At 43.5% G+C, this 23,247-nt stretch overlaps 1 protein-coding gene across 1 annotated transcript in view; it reads right to left on the bottom strand.

Annotated features, from left to right (window-relative positions):
* Positions 1 to 16,998, bottom strand: part of WTIP (Wilms tumor 1 interacting protein) — a 50,784-nt gene extending 33,786 nt beyond the window's left edge. Inside the window, exon 1 of the mRNA XM_009583887.1 lies at positions 16,902 to 16,998. Within this exon, the coding sequence (XP_009582182.1) occupies positions 16,902 to 16,947 (46 nt within the window). The 5' untranslated portion in view covers positions 16,948 to 16,998. The remainder of the gene's footprint in view (positions 1 to 16,901) is intronic.
* Positions 16,999 to 23,247: the final 6,249 nt, after the last annotated feature.

Genomic DNA, 23,247 nt, shown 5'->3' with positions numbered 1-23,247 from the left:
CCCTATGGCAGCGAGTTCCACAATTTCATTATACATTGTATGAAGCGTTTCCTTTTGTTTGTTTTAAAGCTCTGCTGATCTCAAGCTTCTGTTGCATCCTAAAGAACAAAGCAGCCTCTACAGTCATCACCAGCAGACTAGGGAAGAGCTTTGTAAGTCAAAGCCTGAAACTTCAGTCTTGAACTGCACCTGGAAATGAATGGGATGCAGACCACAGGTATTTTTACCTAGCAGCTTTTTGAGACTTTGCTCAGGTCCTCGTTGTACAACACAGAAGTGGACAGCTCACACTGTGTGTGGCTCCCTGCAGGAGACATGACCAAGCCACTAAGTTCTGCACTGCCTGAAGTTAATGAACAGCCTTCATGAGAAGCGAACTGCTATAATACACACAGCAGATAACGTCTATGGGAATACATCCAAAAGAAGAAGCCACTGTATTCCAGTAAGACTAAAGGAAAGAAAAAAAGAAAAGAGGGGAGGGGGGGAAGCTTGGTCCCTACTGCGATCTGGATATTCAGAGCAGGGCAAGAACCCACCAGGGACTCCACCTGACAAACTTAACTAGCAAAAGTTAGGTAAACTTGTTGAAGTGAGGGCACTACAGACCCCTTCACCATTGCTACCAGGTTCTTTCTTGCAAGTCATTATTCTCTTCTTCATTCAAGTTCAGCTTCAACTAAAAATCATAGCTTAGCCTGAAGCAGATGATAAGAAATCTGATCAAGAGCTGGAACAGCAAGTCAGATTGCTGAATGTCACCTCTGCACGGAGTGAGCTGCGGCATCACCTTCTCTCCTAATACTTTATACATAAAAGCATGTTGAACAAAAGGAGTGGACACAGCCCAATCCTGTGGCAACATGCAAGAGAGCCTCAAGGGAGATGAGCAATTTCCCTAAACTATCTTCTGCGTTGTCTCAGAAAAACAAGAATGGATTTGCACAGGAACAGTTTACTTTCTTCCTCCCAGTAGCATCGTATGCGTCAGCACCTCAGTGTGAGCAGCATCAAAGGGCGCTGCTGATGAACCTAAACACACCAGCAATGCTTGATTTGAGTCACATCCAGAAAGTGTTCAGCAGCCAACACCAATGGCACCCATGTGTTTGTGAAATCAAGCTCACAGTGTTCAATTCTCATTCCCTTGAGATAAATCTTTGCAATAAAGTGAGATTGTTGAGATCCACAGTGCCTAGAGATGGCATCTTGAGCAACAGCTTTAACTTTTCTCTTCATATGATAATGGAATAATGTATCAGGGAACGGTCCTCAGGACCAGAAGCACTAAGAAAACTTAGAAAGATTAGTACACAGTGGAAAAAAAATCTAAATATTCTCAGGATAGCAAAGTGTTAAAACATTCTGCCAGTTTTGAAGCACATTCTTTGGGTTTAAATTATTTAGCAGTAAGTTTGAAAGAACTGCACAGAGAGACAACTCTTCTTTTGCTCACACTGGTGAACAATTATACTGATGTTAATTACTTCAGATTTATTCTATGTAACTTTGAACAAAACCTTACTAGGACCTTAGATATGTGTTTTAGACAATAGTCCAGTATACTTTGCTGTAAATAAAATAAAACTGAAAATTACAGTTGTCCTGAATGACTGAAATGAACTAGGGCTTGCTCAGCCAATTCGAAATATAATCAGAAATCAGCCATCCATAATGGCCTGTCCTTGATGTTTTGTGGTGGACTGACCACAGCTTCCTGCACCAGGTCACATTAGAACTAAAACCACAAGCAGCTTCCAAGAGAGAGAGCTGAATAGGTAGGACTTCTGATAGTACACTCACTTCTTTTGGCACTCAGGTACAATAAGGATATTGTTCCTTTAATGCTTAGCTTTCCTTTTAAGAAGTATGTGAGATTTCAGCCAATTCTCCCCAACGATTAGTTCAGGATGAATGTACTTAACTCAGGATTCAGCTGGAAAGAGCCCAAGTAGATGCAATCAATTTTCCACTAAATCCACTTCCTTCCTCTCTTCCCTACCCAGCATGAGACATCAGCTCGCCACTACAGCCAGTGGTGACTAAGACAATGGAAACCTCTGCCTTCAGCCATGCTCATATCAAACTTGGTTATTCCTTCTTTTGATTTTCCCGAGTTTTCTGTTTTCGCATATCCTGTTCACTAGCCCAACATTTGGGCTAGGCGGAAAAGCAGCTACACAGCAAATACGAAAAAGCAGCTATACAGCAAACCACAAAGACCAAACGCATTGGCTGCTGTAAATCCCAAAGTTAATAATTCAAAACTGCATAGAATCAGCTGCAGAACTTCACTGATACAGGACGACTTTCCCCTTTGCACACATTTAACTGGAACCTCCCCGAGGTTTCAATACGCAGGTACTCTATGTCTGCATCTGCCAGCATCCGTGCTGTGCCATCTCTGTGTCTAACACCAAACTATCTTTACCATCATCACCTAAACACCATAGTACTTCTGAGATACTAGCCGCTGGCCACTTTACTTGAACCAACCTCATGCAGCATGGCCTGAAAAAGAACAGTTGTAACAACAGGGATGATTTGCTACTAGAATTTAACCAGGGTAATAAAAAATAACATCTGTTCAAAACCAAGGCTTAGAAAACATGATCTCTGGCTTTCACCTATATGCCTTCTTAAGAGTTTAAGTAGATGATTTCCACCCTCATTTCACCAAGTGAATACGTTCTCCTTTGTTAAATAACTTGCGGGAACAGCAAAACAAGTCCTGGTGGCTGTGTATTCTTTAGGCTTTCCTCCTCTACAACAGTGCTCTCCTATCAGTAAAAAGTGTTTGAGTATGCACCACCAATACACGTATATTTATTTATTTATAAATTATATACATCTACTACTGAAGTATTTTCTTCCTGCACCCTAATGATCGTCTTGAGCACTCTCTGGGGTGCATGCACCCCACTTGGGAGACTGCTGCTCTAGAGACCACTGGACTGTTAATACCGATGCAGCAAATTGTTTCCATAGGTCTGAATTTACATTGCTGTGGTTCCTAAGGTCAGTAATCCACTGACTCACTCAAATAAGTTATTTGCATTATTTCCAGGAAAAATTTTGCAGGGAACGCAGTTGGAAGAGTGACAGTGTAGAGCACCCAGGCAGCCAGCTGAGGTAAGTGACTGAGGTTCTATGACTGTATCCAATCTAATGTTAGGACATACCACACTGGTGTTTTAAAACACACTGATAGACAACCATTGAGACACAGCAGTCAGTAATAAAAAACGATTGCTAAATCCATTCATGCTTTTAAAAATGCATTAAATCAGATGCCTTTCACTCTGCACAGTTACAATTAAAAGAGCTGGCAGGTATTAGCAGCCGTATTCTGCATGTGCGCTGGCACTGTGAGTCACCCACACCAGGCGAGCCAGCTGTGCTGTCAGACACCAGCAGCCACTGCTGATTTTATTTCTTCTTACAGGAGATACTTTAAAAGTTTATCTTCTTCACTTCTTTGCCTATCTCTTGCCTAGCTCATCGTTCACTTTTATTACTATTCCAAACACAGTGCAAGTTCACATGAGCATGGCAAACAAAGAGTCAAGGCTTGATGGTTTTAGGCAAGAAAAATCAGCTTGGGGGCTGGGGGAGAGGAGGAGAAAGAAGCAAACCTAAGGAGGACGGAGAGCAGGGAGCAGTGCTGGAAGCAGAGTCCCTGCCAGAGCAAGGCAGGGCAGCTGGGCAGACAGGAGGTGGGAGCCCCTTCCTGACCACAGGCAGGCTGCCTGCCTGTGCCAAGGCGGGGCTGCAGGAGCAGAAGAGAGGGAGCAGGCAGGGGATGGCAGTGCTAGGGACTGACCAGCTGAGTCACTGGGGGAGAGGCAGTAACAGCAGATACGGAGGTGAGGATGAGGTTATATGGGGCCCTGAACAGGAACGGGAAGGAACACAGGAGTTTTTGCATCTATAAAGGGAGCTCGTGAAGACAGAAAGGAGCGAGATGGTGCACAAAGCAGCAAGGGAACCTCTCGCCAAGCACCCGACACCTCTGTGCCACCTGCACTCTGTGGGATGAACGGGTGGAGGAAAGGGAGGGTATCTGTGGGACTTGAAACCTGTTTTTGTGAGCCTGCCCCCAACACCACAAGGCAGCAAGCACTCACAGGGGACTTTGGGAATGACTTCGCAAGGCCCCAGTAACCTCACAAACAACCGAGTTTACCATGGGGTTTGAACGCCATCTCAGGGGCCATGACTGTCAACAGCCTCCCCCGCACTTTCCTGCGCCAAAGCACTCCTCCCAAATGACACGAGGCGACAGGAGCGCTTGCAAAACCACTCGGCAGAAGATGCTTTGGGAGTGTAAGCAACACTTACTGCCTCCAGTAGGCTTCGGCATCTCTCTAGTCATGCCATGCACAAGCTAAAACTTAAATGCAAACATACTTCACCTGTCACTTGGCTTTATGGGACATGGCACAGAGAGACTGGAACGCTCTTTGCCTTTTCAGTTTGCAGGGTGGTTGTTTCATCACCCATTAACAGCAATGTTGTGGGTGAAATACTGAAGCATCTGGGCCCCCACTACCCCAAAACGATAGTAGGAGGTTATTCTGGCCCAGGACCACAGGACACAGACCTGTTCCTCAAGTACTAAACATCCATGAGAAGAGGAGCAAGCTGACCAAGTGTCCAACAAGTGCTCAGCGCTGTTCCCCGAGGAACCCCTCAGCATTCCTTGCATGCCCTGAGCCTGCTGGGACATTTGGGGCAGGCAAGGAACACAGGACTATACCCAAAGTTATTACACTCCCGCTTTCTCCACCACTTTAAGAAAACAATTCTCATTGATTTATTTGAATATTGAACCAGGAGCTCTCATGAGAGGGTGGATCATCAAGAGAAGGCGACTGTTTAAGGGACAGCACAGAGTGTCTACGTATCGAGTACCAGCCCCAGCCGGACGGCTTTCATCCTCTGCAGCCCAGCACCGACTTCCAGACATGCACCGACACTACAGCGTATCGCATTATCTCTGCTGGCTGCCAAACCGTGCTGCCTGCGCTCAATCAGATACTGGTCCTGTGAACTGCCAAGTGGAGGCCATAATCCTGTAAATGGAGGAGTACTGAATATGGACTGGACGTTGGCCATCAGGGAGGCCATGGCGGGGTTTTGCTTCAGGTTTGTTTTTAGAAAGTACTTACTGTCCCTAATTCAAGACTGTGGATCGAGTTTGCAAGAATGAAGATTTCCTATTTTTATTTGTGTCAGTTCAATGCAGGGCACCCACATGCAAGTTTCACACTGGTAAAATACTAGGAGTTTCTCAGTAAAACCATAAAATAATTCCTTACTATTTCTGGCATGGTATTCATAAACAAAAAGTTATATTGCAAAATTACCTGCTTTTTACACAAGTACAGGGAACAAGCTCACCTAGGGCAAACCACACCATTAATGTCGGTGTGATAGGAGCAGGCTCCTGCTGCCCAGCTAAGAGCTCATGCCTCTCCCCACGAAGTCAAGAATACTTTGACACTAACTGAAACTGGATTTGGCCATGAGTGATGATAGATCTAAGAAGTCCCAGTAGAAGTTCTGGTCAAAGGCAGGATTTTCAGGAAATGAGATATTTATTGGAAGAGGAAAAAAATGCTTTCTGGCTAAGATCAAATTTACTTAGTTTCTTCCTGTGCTGTGTTTTGAGGGAGAGAGGCAGAGAAGAGTGGAGAGGAACAAGAGCTCTTCCCCCACCTGGGTTAAAACCAAGCTAAAATTTCCTGAGAAGTCCAAGGATAGGAGGAAAACATCCACTGCTGGTAAATAACTCTGGAAAGTAACCTGTAGAAGTCAATTTACCAGAACCAAGCTGTTCATTCTATAGCAGTAAGTTTATGGGCAAGCAAAACATTCAGCTCATGTCAAATACCAGGGGTCACCAAAGCACTTTCCTTGGTGCCCAAGGACAGCCCACTGCAGCTACGATCAGCCAATCCTCCTGAGTCCCGCCATTTAAATGAGAAAAAAAAATTATGGTTGTTTATGTAGGCTTCGCGCCAAGCCCATTTCTCTGATAAGCTTCTCTGGTGCATTTGTGTCTCACATCCGATTTAGAGTCCTCTGAATACTGGAGACAGCATTCCTTGGATACTTAAAATAAATTAAAAACACAACGTTGGGCTTGGACAGAGGAATGGGAACGTTATTCACGTGGCCCAGGCACTAAGGACTCTGGGGAGTGGTGCTGGGAAAGTAGTCTTTTTTAAATCTTACATTAGTCCATGTATTTAATGATATATAATCCTCAAAATGGTCCTCCATAAACTGTAAATATGCATTATTTGAGCAAGTAATTATTTTCAGTAGCACACTGCAGCAGCTGTATGGCTTGGCTGCCAGACACTGCATTTCCTCCAGTGAATGCATCTATTTGTGATATAACAATAATTATTTAATAATTTACAAACCTTCTCACTTCTCCAGTACTTCGACCTCAGGATCTCCAAATAATTTCAAAGTATTAATGAAATCAGCACAGTATCACCCATGTGAGGTAGGTGAGAAGAATTATCTCCACATGGGCAAAGCCAGACAGGCTAAGTGATCTGCCCAAGATCACAAGGAAGCCTGGAGCAAGCGGAGTAAAACCCTGTCCTCCGACTCACAGGGCCGATTAACCCCTTCGTGACCACCAACCTATCAATCCTCTCAGCTAAGAATTTTTTGTCTGTCATTTGCCAATATTCTCTGCCAGAAGAAAGCCTGAATGCTGAAGTTTGTTGCCACTGTTCATTTTATAAACGTGAAGACAAACTTTACCAAAAAAAGATCTTTTATTTTGTTTTGTACATGGCAAGATTCTTACGGGAAACAGCTTTTCTAGACCTGCAAGAAGTAAAAGCATCCTTAAGGTGAGGAGTGGCAGTGGAAACCTTTGACCTGTAAAATTAATTTGTAAGATAAAACCCAGGCTGCTTTCTGGTGTGGAACATCAATGAGTTTTGAGGCCATACAGACATCTCTCCCTTGAAATAAGCAGTCAACAAGAATTATTATTGAGGATGAGTTAGTAACCTAGCCTGGATAGGAGGCACGTATGAGGTGCAACGCAAAAGTGTCTTTTTGTTAAGACAGCACATGAGGATGAAGATAACAGAAGCAGCAAAAACAGATTTCCACTCACACTGTCCTTCACTTAAGATCTCCTGTCCTCGTTAGGCAGGACTTGCAGGGCAGGAGCGAGAGGTGGGTGTGTGGCCTGGCACGAGGGGAGAGGAGAGGTCCTGCCGCTACGCAGTGTCACCAGGGGAAAGGACAGCAAGAAGTCAAAGACTGGAGACAGCAGGAAAGCAGGTAACAGGAATAAGAACAGAAAACTATTCAGTTGTAGAAGTACACGGGAAGTTTGGAAAAGGAGCTTTGTTGGTGAGAAAGGACAGGCTGAAGTTTCCACAGCTGCAAAGCGGTATAATCTTGCCTCCTTGGTAAGGGGATGATGAGCTGCCAGCAGTCTGGAGTCTGTAGAACCTGGGAACTCAGGGATCCAGGAAAAGCCTAAGATGCGTAACAAGTCAAAATGGGAAATGACCAGGGTACAGTTAAGATTTCAAACAGTGCCAAGGGCAAGGGGGCAAGCTCACTATTTTCTGGAGAAAAAGGTACTGATAGGCAGTTAAGATGTTTACTAAAGAAATCCATTGTGCTCATTTGAAATGAAGAACAAAAGATGCCCACACAGAAATAACAATAAAGTCTGAATTCTTCAGCAGTAGAACAGGCACATGCCAGAGCAAATGTAGGCAGAAAGAAGGAAAAAGAAAAAGTCAAGGGAGATGGAAAGCTAGCCGTCCCTTCTTCACAGAAGATGCATCAGAGACAAAAACTGAAGTTCAACCCTTCCAACACACCAGGAAAACAATCAGGTAATGGTGGCCCACGCTTCGGGTCAGTCCAGAGCAGTAATGGTGAGATCCACACATCCAAAGGGTAGGACAAAGGAAAGACAGAGATTCAGTCAAATGATAGGAGAGTATGCAGGTAACACATGTTTAGATGGGACGCTAAACACATGAGCATGGACATGTTTGTGTACATGGACAGGTTTGTGTGTGAGGACCAAATTTACTGAGACAGGCACTGGAAAAGAAATGATCAGTTGGTTGTGGGAGGAAGGACTGATTTACCGAGTGCTGAAGCGATGAAAGACAAAACTGATTAACTGGCACGTGTGGAGATAGAGTTGATTTATTGTTGAAGAAGTGATGATGATCTATATTAAATTAGAAGTTATTTCAGAGAGCTGTGGCATTCTGGGGTCTAATTTTCAGATGAGTAAAGGATCAAGTACATCACTAAAGCATTGACTATGCACTTTGCAACACATAGCAGAAACAGATCACTAAGATTACAGGAAGCCAACTGTTTGTATCTCCTTTTATTAATTTTCTTCTTCACTTTTTTCCTTCCATCTGTTTTTCCCTTTGTTTTTAGGTAATACTTAAAAATTACAGAACCTGGAAATAGGAAACAGAAACATCTGTTGATAATGTCAGTGACTTGCCTGCACTCTGTTCTGGATTATCTGGATTTCTTCCCCTTTGAGAGATGAACTCAACAGCAGCCCAAGGGAATCTTTTCTTTTGGAGAAACTGAGATGTGTTCCAAGAAAACATTTTAAATGGGCAGAGGGGAAGACAAGAAAGAGGGAAAAAAAAAGTATATGGGAAAGACAAAAAAAAAAAAACGCACAAGAGATGTGGGTTTCAGACTAAGACAATCAAGACCTGCAGATAGTAGATGCTGATAAGGAAACAAGGAAATTTTAGCAAATCTTGTTACAGTAAACAATAGGTGGCATTCCAAACACACAAAACTCTGCAAGGAAGTGATTAGGTTCTCTGTGGTTTTCACAAAGAAATAAAAAACAGAGGCAGAAACCTTGTTAATTAGAGTATATTTTTTGTACTTTATGTGTTTTCCAACCCCTGAAAGGATCACAGGTGCTGTCAGTGATTGGTTCCACATTATGAATACAAAAAATATTGTGGGAGGAATACATCTATGGTCAGTCAATCAACACAGAGAAAAGTTTCCATCATTAGTTGCCAGGCAACCCCACCAATTAAAATAACCATCAAAAGCCATGCATTTCATGCTGGAATAATTAATAGCAGAACACAATTACTACCTTTCAAGGAAACAAGGAGACAGAGACAAACCACCAGCCAACTATTCATTGCATGCCCTCTGATAATCAGAAATAGGGAATGGAAATGTTTTCCGTTTCTCTGTTGGCTAGCTACCTACCAACACCACCTTTCCCTGGTGGGTCTGCCTCCAGATTTACCAACGTCAGCTGCTAAGGCAGCCCTCAGAGAAGAGTGATACTCTATATTGAGATCCCCCCCAACAAAAAAAGCATGCATCTTCAAGCATCTGAGATGTCCCCATGGAAGTAAGGCCCAGGACTGGGCCAATCAGATTAGCCACCCTTGAAAAACAGGTTCTCTCCTAGAGTTGAACTAGCTTAATTTAAAGTAGTCACAGAATTGAAAACCTTTCATGACATAAAATCTAGTAGTTTCGTCTGTAGAAGGGACACACTTAATGACCTGGTCTATTTATCTGAAGTCAAGCACACAGATCAGTGCCCTGCTGGACCAGAGCTAGCTGGGACAAGAGAAAGCAATGCAGAGAAACTACTAAATACCTCCTAAAATATAAAAAACAACTAAATACATTCTAAATAAAGGAGAGTTTCCTGTGTCTGTCCCATCTCAAACATTTCTGATTACCCTTTTCCCATCCCATCCTTTTTTGTTTTTCTAAAGCCTGGAATATAATCAGACTAACCACGGATCAAGATAAAGGAAACATTTTTCTACCAATCGGTACCTGAAGGTACTGGGGCTCTTACATGGGCTGGTATCCAAGTTTGACTTTTAATTACCAGAAGACAAGATTACATTCCTTTGCTGAGACTCATTCATGGTTCAGAGTCTTGCGCAAGGTGAACCCAAACCGTCTGAAGCCAGCTGTCATCTCTACCATCCGACTGCCTCTTTTTAAAGCGAGCACCTCCCTTCCCATGAGCTTTGCATTAATAGGTTCGTCTGGGACTGCAGTTGCAGACATACCTGAAATAGCTTTTAACTATCTGTCTTGATAGGTGTTAAAACAGAAAGCACGGGGCTAAGCACAGGCTGTAACTTACCCCAAAGTCGCAGAATGACTCCGGCAAAATTCTGCACTCCTGCAGCAATGCTGCAAGTTCTCAATTACACATCTATGCAAACTGCAGTCTTAGCAGCACTTACAGCAAATCCTTCGGTCCTTTTTCCTAACCAAACTCGCACCTCTCCAAAGTGCTTGGCTTTTACCGTGAATCACATCTCAAAGTAACTGCCCCACATGCAGTGCGTCAGGACCTGCTGGCAGCTCCAGTTATGGCCTGGAAACCACCAAACGCTCAGGTGGCTGTGAATTCAATCCGAACGCGGGGTCTGAGTCGGGGATGAGTAACAATTGCAGTTATGCAACTTGAGGGCATCCAGCTCTCACGCTCCAGGCCACGGGGGTCAGGGAGGAAAGTTCCCACATGCACAGCACTGAATCACCCGCTGGCTTGTCTTCCCCTGAGTACCAGGTATTAGCCAATGGCTCCGGCAGGATTACAGACCAAAATCCCAAAATTCCAGTCTGCTCCGGTCCGACAGTATGTGGTTAGAAAACGGCAGGGAAAAGTGTGCAAGGACATCAGCTACCCAGCAGACTTTCACTGCACACAACCTACCCCTTGCAGCAGTACTCATTAGCTCCTCTCTCTTAAGTGTTCTTGCTGTGTTTCCTTGGTGCTCAGAATAGTTGCATAAAGCAGTGGTAGTCAGATGAACAGATACTGAACCTGCAACTGAATCACCTAAAAAAGTCAGCCACAAGGCACTCAGGAGTTAAAAGCCACTGACACACACACACATATTTGTATCACTGTGATCACCAACTCTAACATTGGTGGACACACAGTGTAGAGCTCATAGATTTGACACTGAATTTTGTTTTATTCTACGTGAAAAATCACATTCACAGAGAATTTAATTTAAGGCTGCAAAGCAAGTACTGGCAGTGTTCAATTTGGATGCAGTGACTCATGCCAAACTTATAAATATGCTGTGGGGACAGAACAAATATGAGTTGAAAATGAATCTTCCACTGGGAATTTGGGTATTTTAAAAACTCACCAACTGCTGATAAGTATACACTGAAGGGACCTTAAGATGTTCTGTGCCTTACTACCACCAAGAGCAAACAAAGGTTCAACCCGGGGCAGCAAATACGCAAAAGACCATTTCCAGTGTCACAAGGAACTTCTCCCTACAAGCTGGAACATGAGCAACCTCCTATTAATAGACATCTACATACAGTAGCACCGAGTGGCCTCAGTCAGAAGGGAGCCGTTGCCTCCAAGACTTAATACGAGTGAAAAGGCAGGTTGCATCCTTAACCATGAACCAATTCCCCTTTCACACCAGTTGGAGGGCACGGGCTAATTCAGAACTGCTCTTTATACCTTCAGGGTAACAATACTTACTGCTACAGTAGTCCCACTTGGGCCTTTTAAAATGGCAGTGCTGTCAGCCCTCACTGTGATCCTCTCAGAGGCAATGAGCTTGTGAAGTCTGGACAAAGGCTGGTGCTGAGGCAGCAGCAGCAGTGCCAGTAATCAACTGAACTGCAAGACCTTTACGAGCTGTCCCTTAAAAAAATCAAACTGCTGTATGAAACCCCCATGAGTGCTCCAGTCTGATCAATAGCTACCAGGTAAGAAATGAGCTGCATACCTTTGGGATTATACAGTTTGCTTTAGGCTTCTGATTGATCTTGCAGTGATTTCCTGTGCCTTAAAACCAGTGGCAAAAGTGCAAATTAAAGACAAATGGCATGCTCAAACATTTGCCTTCATGTGAGAGAGCAGAACGTGTCTCTGGTTTTTATGGTGAAATACATTTCAGCTTTGAGAGTACAGAGACTTCAAACCCCTAGCTCTGCAAAGCTGATTCCCTGCCCACCGCCTGCACCCTCAGAGTAACAAATATCAAACCAATATTCCTCACTGTAAAGATTTATCTTACTGCAGTTTCTACAATCATTGCCACTGGATTAAAATTTTCAGCCTGAAATGATGCTGTGGATGGCATTATGATCTGCAAAGTGGAGGCACCTGATAAGTTATCTTCTGTAATGAGTATCAAACAGAGCCCATTAATTCCTGCAACTGATCACCTGCACTTAAGAGCACACAAGCTATCTGGCATTATTACAATTATTCTTCAAGAAATCCTGTCGTGCTCTGAAATACTACCAAAAGGAATTAGACGATGAGCTTTTCAGCAGACGTTTTTCAGCTCTTGTCTTCCGTAAGCAAAATCCGCAACTGAACTCCTGCCAAAACTGAAATTTTACACTTAACAGAAGGGACAGTGTTATGTTGTTGCCTGAATTCATCTCTGCTATTTAAGATTCAGCAAAGCATGCTTACATATGAGTAATATAACATATTTAAGCACATGTCTACCTGTTTTGCTGAATGAAGGCCTAGAAGAGGTTCCACTGGTGTTAGGGCTGAGAGAGGATTTGAACCTACATTTAAAAACTATCCTAACAAGCTTCAGTTGTTTTCTCTAAGAGATTGTGGATAAAGATCTACATTGAACTATTTGATCCCAAGGAAACCAGATCGCTTTGGCTTTTACATTACCTGAAGAGAATTACCTGACCTCTGAAAAAAGCTATCTGAAAAGCATGGCTTTTTGCAGAAGGCAATAGGGGTTTACACAGAGACATAACAAAACTTAACTGACAGAGCAAAGTTCTGAGATGCTGAACTTGCCCAGTTATGGGAGCAAGGCTCAACTATCCAAAGCCCACTGAACACATTAAAGAGGCAGAAATGCAGCATTTTATTTTAAAACATAAAATGTGCCTGCTAGGTAGGTCATTTACTTTTCCTTTCCATTCTTCTTCTGACCTCAGCTCACTGGCAAGATTTTCTTTTTTTGAGAAGATCCTGTACAACTCTGAATCAATATATTACTGAGTTTTATCCCTAAGTTGCCAGAACCTAGGAAGACAATGAAGAGATTTACCATCTGAGCATTTTACCAAAATGTCTAAAGGGAACAGAAGTCTCCTGTTTATTTACTGTATCTCTAAAATGTTTCCTCATCTTTCTGCGTTCATGTTCTCAAGAGCTAACCACCGTCACTGCAGAAGAGCCCTGAGAATCCAACCTTGCATCCTCACACTTCTACACTAGCAAGGCTGGAGTCCTCACAGAGGTGCCTGCATCTGTGAGCATATTTCAGGTTTTCCTCTTAAATACAAACAACACAAACCCTCCAGCAATGGTGTGATATATGATGATGTGAGTCGAAAAGGACAGCACTGGGGCAAGCGCTGTATGCTCCGTGGAAGGTGCAAGATGGCCCATTCTGCCACGTGCTGCTCTTTTCAACCAGGGCACCCTGACAGACGGCACTTGGCACTGAAACCAAAGTTAAACGCAAAGAAGTGCCTAAGAAAGGACTCTGACTCAGGCAGAATTTCCTACTGAGGGTCTCTTCCCACTTCTTTGCATAACTGCACTCGTCTTTGCTGAGCTGAAAATGCTCACTGCCAAGTGCTGAAACAAGGCCCTTGGAGGCTCCATCACTCATTATCACATTTCAGCCTGAGTGGTCTCCAAACTACAACTTATCCCAAGGGTTTGAAATTTTTTTTTTTTTTTTTAAATTTTTTAATTGTAGCTGGTTAAATATTGGGCCCTTATCTAAATCGGATGTCTTCAGCTACAGAATTTTTCTTCTTCGGTTACTGCCTTCTATTTCTAGATACATTATATTGAAAGTAAGACTGATAACTGCTGGAGGAGAGTTTGGATCATTCTTGTTATTTGGGGGAAAAAAAGAGGAAAAAAAGAAAGGCAAGCTTGAGCTCTTACTCTATATCTCAGATTTCTAAGTATACACAGGAACTAGTGCATAGGAACTGTTTTAGGCAGAGAGTACTACCATACTTCTCCACGCTCCTGTCAAAGGCTCAGAAGGAGCAGTAGTCCATGTGCTGTGACCTCTTGCCTAACAAAGGTCATTAATGATCACCCAGTTACCTATGTACTGAATCTAAAAGCTTGGCTCAACTTAAAACACTTTCCAAAGGGACATTTGGTCTTAATTTGAAAACAAAGAAGAATAGAGAATCTACCACTTCTCTTGCTATTTTGTTCCAGCAGTTAATCCTCCTCATTGTATAAAAACTGTCTTTGATTTCCTATTTGAATTGTGTAATTTCAGCCTCCAGAAAAGATGTCTCTTGTGTTTGTCTCTAGTATGTATAAGACCACTTTCTAATGCTGTCTTCTGGTAAAAGTATTTACGAGCTCCAGCCACATGTCCCTCCCATCATTTCTAATGCCCAAAATACACTGGGCTCTCACGATTAGCTTTCCTCCAGCCTTTAATCATCTATGTAACTCCTTTTGGACCCTCTCCAGTTTTTCCTCATCTCTTTAAAGGTGGGCAGCAAAACTAGAGCACAGAATTCTCACCTGGGTCCCACCAATGTCACATTGAAGGTAAAATGAACTCCCTGTTCATAAACTGCAGTAGTGTGAAAAGTTTGTGTTTGGTTGCTTGTACATGAGGTCCTGTAAAGCCTTTTCAGCAGCACACTCCAGGATGCAATTCCCATAGATGGGACCTGCACGCCTCATTCCCAAGGTCTGGATCTACTGGCACTGTCCTGAATCACTCTGGTTTCCCAAGGACTGCACAGCCCCAAATAAAGTGGGAAACCAAAGAGTTAATGCAACACCCCTCTTCCAGCTATGCTCATTTTGATACTATTTTGGAGCTCAGTTGAGAGGAAAAGCTCTGCTTTTGACTCACAGTTGCATGTAGCTGAACCTAAGCTTTGATCAAGTTTTTTTACCTGCACTCAGGCACTACTACCACATCAGCAGCACATCCACCTTTTCAGTGCTTAACATAAAAAAGTCAGTCCCCACGCACTCCCCTTTTGATGGGATTGTATCAGAGGTTGCAGACAGAAGGAAATCCAAGCCCTTCTTGCTTGCGAAACATCCCGGTGGATGATAGCTGAGCCCTCCAGCCCATGAGCAGTACAGTGAGAAGCTCAGAAGATGACCTGGAGCACCGTTTCCTCGTGCGTGTGCGTGACTCACGGAAAGCTGTGTGAATCATGAAATTCCACCGGCACTGTGGGGTGGGGCAAAACTACGCTCTGAATGGACATGTCTCAAGTTGCCCTATGGTAGATGTACACTGGCCACACACACCTCACCAGGACAGTCAGAAAAGCTTGTTGTGCTTTTGAATAATTAAGTTGGGTTTGTATTTTGCTGTTAAAATACATTCCTCAGCCCTTATATATTCTTATGAGGAACAAAGTGACCTGTGTACAGACCCCTGTGGTAGCAAACACACATCCTGACTACTTAAAAAACACCACGCCTGCCCCAGAGAGGAAGCTGGAATTCACCCATGCAATTAGGTTAGGTTAATGTTGGCAATGAGTGGATAGATATTATCCGATATCATATTTTGTAATCCTCTGCTAAGCAGGATGCTGTTCACTTTGGGAGCCAACAAAATAGCTACTCATTCACTGTCAGACTTGAGAAAAGTCGAGAGTGATCCCTGAAGGTTTGAGATGAGTTTATTCTAGAACTTGGTAATGGTCCAGAGTCATTTATAAAGGTCACTAAATTCTACATTCAGGTTGTAGGTTTCTTTAAACCAATATTTATCTGTACAAATCTCAGGAGAAAAGACAACACTTCTCCTTTCACAAGTGAACTTTACAATGGTCTTTTCATTATCAACTTATTTGGTTCTATGCCAATAATCTTTTACTCTTTTTCTAAGCCTCAATTAGTCCTTTTTATAAACAATTTACACTCGGCATATTCTGCTTAGAGTAAATCTTTTGCTGTGTATATGTATCGCAACAAGATCTTCAACATCCAGGCAAATATTTTCATATATTAGGAAGCTAAATAGCTGTGTGGGTATATCAAGAAAAACTATCTGACTCCTGAAAATTGAGCTCTCATACTTCCCTTGAACTCGGTGGGAATTTGTGAGCTCTCAGCAGTTACAGATAAGACACTGAGGAAGCTTCCAACTTAAGTTCACAATGCTTGCCTTAAGGCAAACACTTCTGAAAGTGCTGCCCTGAATTTTCCAAGTCCTGTTTCCCCTGGCAAAGCCATGACTTCCCCAAATCACATACAGAATGCACCACTTTCAGTTGCGTCCAGATTAAAAGAGAAGCCTAAAAAGCTCCTGAGAACGGCAAGGAGGAACAGTGATTTACCTGCAAGTTTTCCTCTACAAAAATAAAATATTGTAATAGCTTAAAGTGTTTCAACATGCAGTTTCTATTTGTTCTTATCACATTCAAACATAAGAGAACAATTTTTGAGCATTATGTATATATAGAAATGACAAATATACATGCTTGATTAGAGTTGCATTTGCAAATAGAAAGTGAAGGGAAAATACAGTTTTGGCTGCTCAAATTTTATCGTTTTTCTGTAAAAATGATAAATGCACATTACAGTTCCATAAACACAAGTGATTTAAAGTATGTAGTGCTTATAACGGCTAGGTTGAAGCCATTTTGTAAATGCAGCCCCTAAAACAACCAAATACTACTTTTCTGGGCTGTTGCTTAAGAAAACACCATTGAACACTTATAGATGGCAAATAAAAAACAACTTTTGAAGCTGGAGTCTTGCATGGGAATTTTGCCTCAGGAAGCAGGTAAGGTGAGGTCTCACTTTGTACACTGGTTGCTACAGGAGTATGTATTACAAAAGGAAGCCACTTAATAAGGCTATGGTAGAACTGACTTACCACAAGAGCAGCACGTGAAGCAGTTGGTATGATAGAGGTTACCCATCGCTTGGCAAGCCTGGCTCGCTCCATACACACCTTTTCCACATTTTATACAAATACCTACAAAGCAGAAAGAGAACGAAAGTTAGAATCCTCCGCGGCTCCTAAAACCAGCTCCGGGCCATTGATTCAGAACACTCACGATACTCCCATCAGGCCCTAAATCAATGAGCTCCTCACGCTGCGTAGATTCAAGTACTCAAGCAGCAGCAGGCAGCTTGAGTGAAACAAATGCATGCAAACTAACCCAAAATAAAAGAGGGGGGAAGCCTCCCCATGTTTCAATACATGGAGATCAAGGCTGGCTAAAGACAGAAATCCAAAGGAGGCACGTGCAACGAGAGGACAGAAAACCTGCACTCCCTGGAAATAACTCCGTTTGCCGATGAAATAATTTAGTAAGACCTTCACAACTAGGTGCTCCACACATTACATTCAATAATAACTAATAAAACAACAATTCAGTCCAAAACCAAGAGAATTCTCTTTGCCCCTATCCAGCAATGCAACATCAACAGCGTTGGTCCATGGTGGAAGCCACGCCGTACCGGGAAAATGAGTCTGCCAGTCACATTTAATAATTGTTTAACTTTCCATGAGTAGTAGTATGTAACCTCATAAACATAACCTGGCACCTTACAAAACAGAAGAGCAAGGCCTCTACCTTCCTTATGGTCTAAGGGCAAAAATTCTGGCTGGCAGTTTTGCTTCAGTGGGGTCAGAAATTCTCCTTCGCTGCCCAAGCCTGCTCTTGGTGATGCCGGGGATGACCCCACGAAGTCCACACGAGACCAAAGTACAAAGAGTCAACGTAGCACTGGCAAAGTCAGCGGTTAGCTCCACACACAGCAGACTCACAGGAAAGGTCATGATTTCAATAAGCTCTACAAAGAGGGTTTTTTGGAGTGGTTTTTTGTTTGTTTGTTTTCAGAAAGCTTTAAGAGTCTTTTGCCTGTGTATTTATTTCTATCTATGCATAACCCCTCTATATTCAAACCAGGGCAGGGAGATAATTCAAGAATCACTTTGTTTCTGTATCCCCATGAAGAAGAAATGAAATGCTGGAGAATCCATGTCCTTCTGTCACACACTCAGGACCATTGATTTTAAGTTTTTGAGATGTTCCTTGGTCTCTATTTGGTTGTAGCAGGACAGTACATCTCAAGACAAGGCTGTGATTTTTAAAACACTACAGTAGAAAATAAAAATTGAGATTTTTGCCTCATACAACTCTATAATGAAGCTGTTGTGCTCCATGTGTTGTTTGAGGCCCTATTTCTACAAATGCACGTGCGAGCTTAGCATTAATCATTAGCATCAACAAAACTGCTAATATACTTAAGAGTCTAGGAACTCAAGAACTACAGAATCGGGCTTTAATCATCCAGAATTCTCCCCTGCTGTGCTGTGAACATTTTATACACACAAACACACAGAAAATACAAATGCAAGCTGCTCGGGGGGGAAATTAGCATATTATGAACTGGTAGAAACTTTAATAGCAGAAAGAACAAAGTTAAGCTAACAAAGCTCTTGGTGTCTCAGTTCAGTTTCCATGGGTTTTGCTTTTATTCACTCGCAGCATATGAATTGGCCTAAGCTGCCACGCCACAGAGACAGAAATGCCGTCCGTCCCTGGCAGGTAGCTGTACAGAGATGAGTAAACCTGGCAGGAGAGCAGTACCCAGTAATACAGCTGAGACTTCACCTGGGCTCTCAACGAGGAAACAGTTGTAGACAACACGATGCCCATGAGTATCTCTGCCCGCCCCAAGCTACTCAAGACACATTTTAAACCCCATTTCTGAAACCAAACTGTTTCAGTTCAGCGCAGCATTAACACAGCCACCTGTATGGTCTATGTAGTGTGATTGGTTTAAATGGGATTCTGTCAAGTTAAAAAAAAAAAAAATTGTATCTGAAGAAAAAAAAAATCTTCCTATGCTACTAATATTCAAATACTGAAATGCAAAGATCTTTCATAAATCATGGGTTTCTTGGTGCTTACACCTTTAACTCCCTCATTTCAAATCATGAAGAGAGATTAGCCTTTCATTCAACTAGCTCAACATCCTGGCACAATGTTGCCATTTTGGACATTTGCCAAATGAAACAGTAATTTCAAAAAACAACAAATCTATTAATAATAGATTTTTTTTTTTTTTTTAAAAAATCCTAAACATGATTTCAGTGTTCCAGTGAAGGAAAAACTATAACTTTAATATTATCAGATACCAATGTCCCAAGCTAAACCTGTGACACAAACTAGCTGCCAGCTAGGTCCATCAGTTCATTGCAAACAAAGTATTAAGAAAATGCTGGTCCTTCAGCTAGCTCAGCTCTGGGATACGAAATGGGAATTTCAGAGTATTTGCTGCTTTATCCAAAGCTGTTATGTCTATTTATTTATTTGTAACCAAAGGTTATGAAAAAGGTCTGCTATTTGCCATGAGTTAATGGTTAACTGCTGATGAAAGATGGTTATTGATTACTGTGGACACCGTGATCAGAAAAGGCATCCCAGCAGCCAGCAGCTGCAGGAATTGCTCCCAGCAGCAGCACAGTATCCACAAACCTGCTCTCTGTCTCATCACATACCACGAGCTCTGCAATAACGCTGGTCCCTCCTGGCCCTGGGGCAGGAGGGGTTGCACACGCAGCAGAGAACATGGGGCTCACACCAGAAATGAGCAATCTGTCTTGGTATGATGTTTCGGTTCACTCTTGGCAGTGGAGCCAGAAGAAAGCCCTTTCACAGCCCCCCAGCTATCTGCACCCTTCTTGCCCATCTTTTCATGCCAACCATGTACCCGGGACTGGCAGCTATCGATAGTCTGTCTGACTGAGATTACACCAAGAGATCTACCTCTTCCCATTTACACTTAATATTAGTCAAAGAGGAGCAGAAATCCACAGCCTGTAATTCTCTGGCATTTCTGTCTATGAGCTGTCATGCACAAACCTACTACAGCCATGAACTGCTTTGATAAATGAAGTTATTGCCTCATTCCTTTACCATTGCTCCACTGAACCATCAGAAGCAAAAGAAGGATTTATTGTGGATGTTAAACTTACATTGGCCTCTCCAGCAACCGATTCGCTATGAGCGACTGTCAGTTTGTTAGCTCGTTTTCTCTAAGAGACTAGTCATTAACTCCAGGAATGAATGACCACAGCGATGATTAGCATACTAAAAAAGCGCATGTATAATTCCAGAAGTGTATTTTGGAAAATATATATGCAGCTGTGGTGTGAATATAGCGTGAGCTCGTAACTGCCTAGGAAAAGCACTGATTACACGGCTGTTCAGGTCTGGTTTTCCACCAGTCACAGCCCAGACTGCACACTGCAAGCTTGTGAAAGCCTTCACATAACAGCTACATCACTTTTTTTCCCCCCCAAATTTAATTCTAAAGCTTGTTAAAATGCCTGTGAAGAATGTTCTGTTACAGAGCAAGCATGTCTCATTTCTGACACTTCACTTGACATGACTTCAGATCAACTGCTTCAGCCTTTATACGATTCCTTGCCCCTCCCGACACCTCTACTCTAAGCAGCCGACTGTGCCTCCAGATCTTTAACACCTCAACTGTTGCATTTCCACCCAGGTCATCAGCTCTCCTACAGATCCGGTGTCTCTCTTTAGCTAGAAAAAGATCTTATAAGATATTGCATATACCGAAAGGTAGCATAAAGGTTGGCTGAGCGGGAGCACAGCATCACAGCGTTCCTTCGCTGCGGTGGAAAGATGTTTGCATCCTCACATAGTGTTTAACCAAACATGAGAGTAGAGACTGAACAAACACGCTCTGTGGACCATGGCAAAAGACCACCAACAAAAATGACACTAGAAAGACAAGAAGCTCTCAGAGGCTCCCTGCTGGAGTTAGCTATAGCACATTGCCAGTGCTCCCACACCTTTAACTAGTCCACTTCACTGGGCTGGACAGTGTCAGTCAGAACAACATCTCTGGATGCAACCAGGCAAGCCTCCAGCACTGTACAGCAACGCAGCTGCAGCTACCCATGATGCTCTCTGAGTAACTCATGCATTAGCAAAACACTAGTATCAGCACCAGGAGAAAGTAAGACAGGTATTTTCTGATGTAGTCAATTGTTTTGCTCCAGAGACCAAAAGCAATGCATTATAACAAGCAAAGGTTATCAGCAACAACCTAGAGACGATTTTTGTTCAGCCTGCTATAACGTACTTGCAAGAGTTCTCCTACACATTAGGAGAAGTTCAGTTTGGGACCTGTAGATCAAATCCTTGGATGCTCTTTTGACTGTGCCACTACAGGCTGGTACTTCATACAAACTTTACCAGGTACCCAGAATTGGGAAAAAGGCAGCAGGCAAAGGTTAAATGGAGTACGTATAATGGCAGATATATAACCACCTTTTGGCCAGACTTTGTCCTCAGACACGTGTGGAACTCAGCCTGTGCCTAATGCCACCCTCACTTAACCTAAGTCAAGGGTTTAGCACAAATGCAAGAAAAATGGTACCATATGGCCTCTCAACTTCAGTACGCAGCTGCTGTGTGAGTCAGAGGGGGAATCTGGCTATCGCACTCCTTGACAGCGTGCCACAGCTCAGGGATGAGCTGCAGCTTTACTGTCTTACAGCCACACCGTATCTCCAGGATAACTGCTACATGCTGCCTACAGTAGGAAACAACCAAGCCCTGTCGTCAAGAGTTACGGTAAAGCTAAAATTAACAACTAACACATGGCACAGATGACTCCCTCCCTGCCTCTGCAGTTCTGTTCATGCTGCAGTGCTGGGAAAAGGGCGGGTGAACGTCATGCTGGGCTACTGCAAAATCTCCTTTTCTTCTCTCAGACAGGAAGAGACCATCTCCATGTAAGTCCCCAACAAGCTTTTCCACACCTGTGGCCTAGCCAAGGTGCAGGGGCAGGAAAATGAAAACCTACAGCAATGAAGCAGGAAGAACAAAGGAGGAAGGAAGCTCAAGAAATTGAACTGCAGCAATAGGGGTCAGCTGCGAGAGCGGGAGGACTGTGGAGGGGCTGCACCAGACGCCTGCAGGTGTCACTGGCCACGCGAGGTGTTCCCACATGGGCTGCGGTGCCTGCAGCCGGTGATCTCATACCCGGGCAGGTTTTACACAGGGTGTTGCTACTACCTTTAAAAAATATTCTGCTAAGAAGCTGGGCAAATAGTGAAGCATCAGAGCTGCCCCGAGCCAGGGCAGCCGTGCCACTGCTGCAGCAGTACCTGCCCGAGCTGACGGCAGCTACTGTGCAGACGTCCTGGACTGCGGCAGCTCAGATGCCGAGAGGTGATTTCAGGCGAGAAAAATGCTCCCTTCCTTCCAACAGCCACAGGAGGAGTGATCTGCCGACACACACGTCATCTCCCAGTCAGAGGCAGATAGAAGAAACAAGGCACCCACACAGGGCGCAGGGGCAGAGCCTGTTCCCAGCAGCCGGGCAGGACCGAGGGAGGAAGCCTGGAAAACCCTCCTGGCCCTTGCAACCAAAGGTAGCTCTTGCTGGAGGGCTTTAATTTGCCACCTGGCAGATACCTGGCAAATGTACCAAGGCTTGAATACCCAACATAAAATAAAATCTGGTATGTACAAGTTATAAATAAATAAATAAATCCTAGACACGCTCAGCAGCAATGTAACAATTGCATGAAGACCTGGCCTAAGTTGTCTTGTGATAGGAACGATGGAGGGACTGTCTGGGTAAGCTACCACCACTGCCCTCTCCCTCAGGGGAAGATCAGAAGACACCACAACTTGAATTAAGGTTGAAAATGACAGACTAAGAAAAGTGGGAAATGCTCAGGTAAACGTTTTAAGCTCCCCTCCCAAGCCACAGCCCATCCACACCCAGCACCACAACACTCCATGGCCAGGAGGGACCTGACCCCATCCAGTAACACAACTCTGGCTTGCAAGTAGCCATGCAGCGACCGTGCTGGAGGATGGAGTAGGTTAAACTGGAGGAAGATGGGCCACAACACCTAACACACCTTAATCACAGCTTAAGCAAAGCAAGGCAAGAAGCAGGCTGTGGACCAGGAAGCTTTTTGCTGTCATTGTTAAACCTTATTGAGCTTGCCCCCAACCTTGCTTTCCTCCTCAAGGAAAGAAGTTTAAAACCCCACCAATAAACTACGTAGGTCCTTGAGATATGTATCTGCTGACTTAAAAAGATCTCCATCACTTCAGCACCTGCCTCCTACAGGAGGCTTTACTCAATTAATATACAGGCTTGGAGCAGGAGGGATGCATGTGTAGAACTTACTCAGAAAAATCAAAGTTTGAGAT

The sequence above is a fragment of the Fulmarus glacialis genome, unplaced genomic scaffold (assembly GCF_000690835.1).
Source record: "Fulmarus glacialis isolate BGI_N327 unplaced genomic scaffold, ASM69083v1 scaffold34828, whole genome shotgun sequence".
Classification (NCBI taxonomy): Eukaryota; Metazoa; Chordata; class Aves; order Procellariiformes; family Procellariidae; genus Fulmarus; species Fulmarus glacialis.
This window is presented reverse-complemented; position numbering and strand designations above follow the sequence as displayed.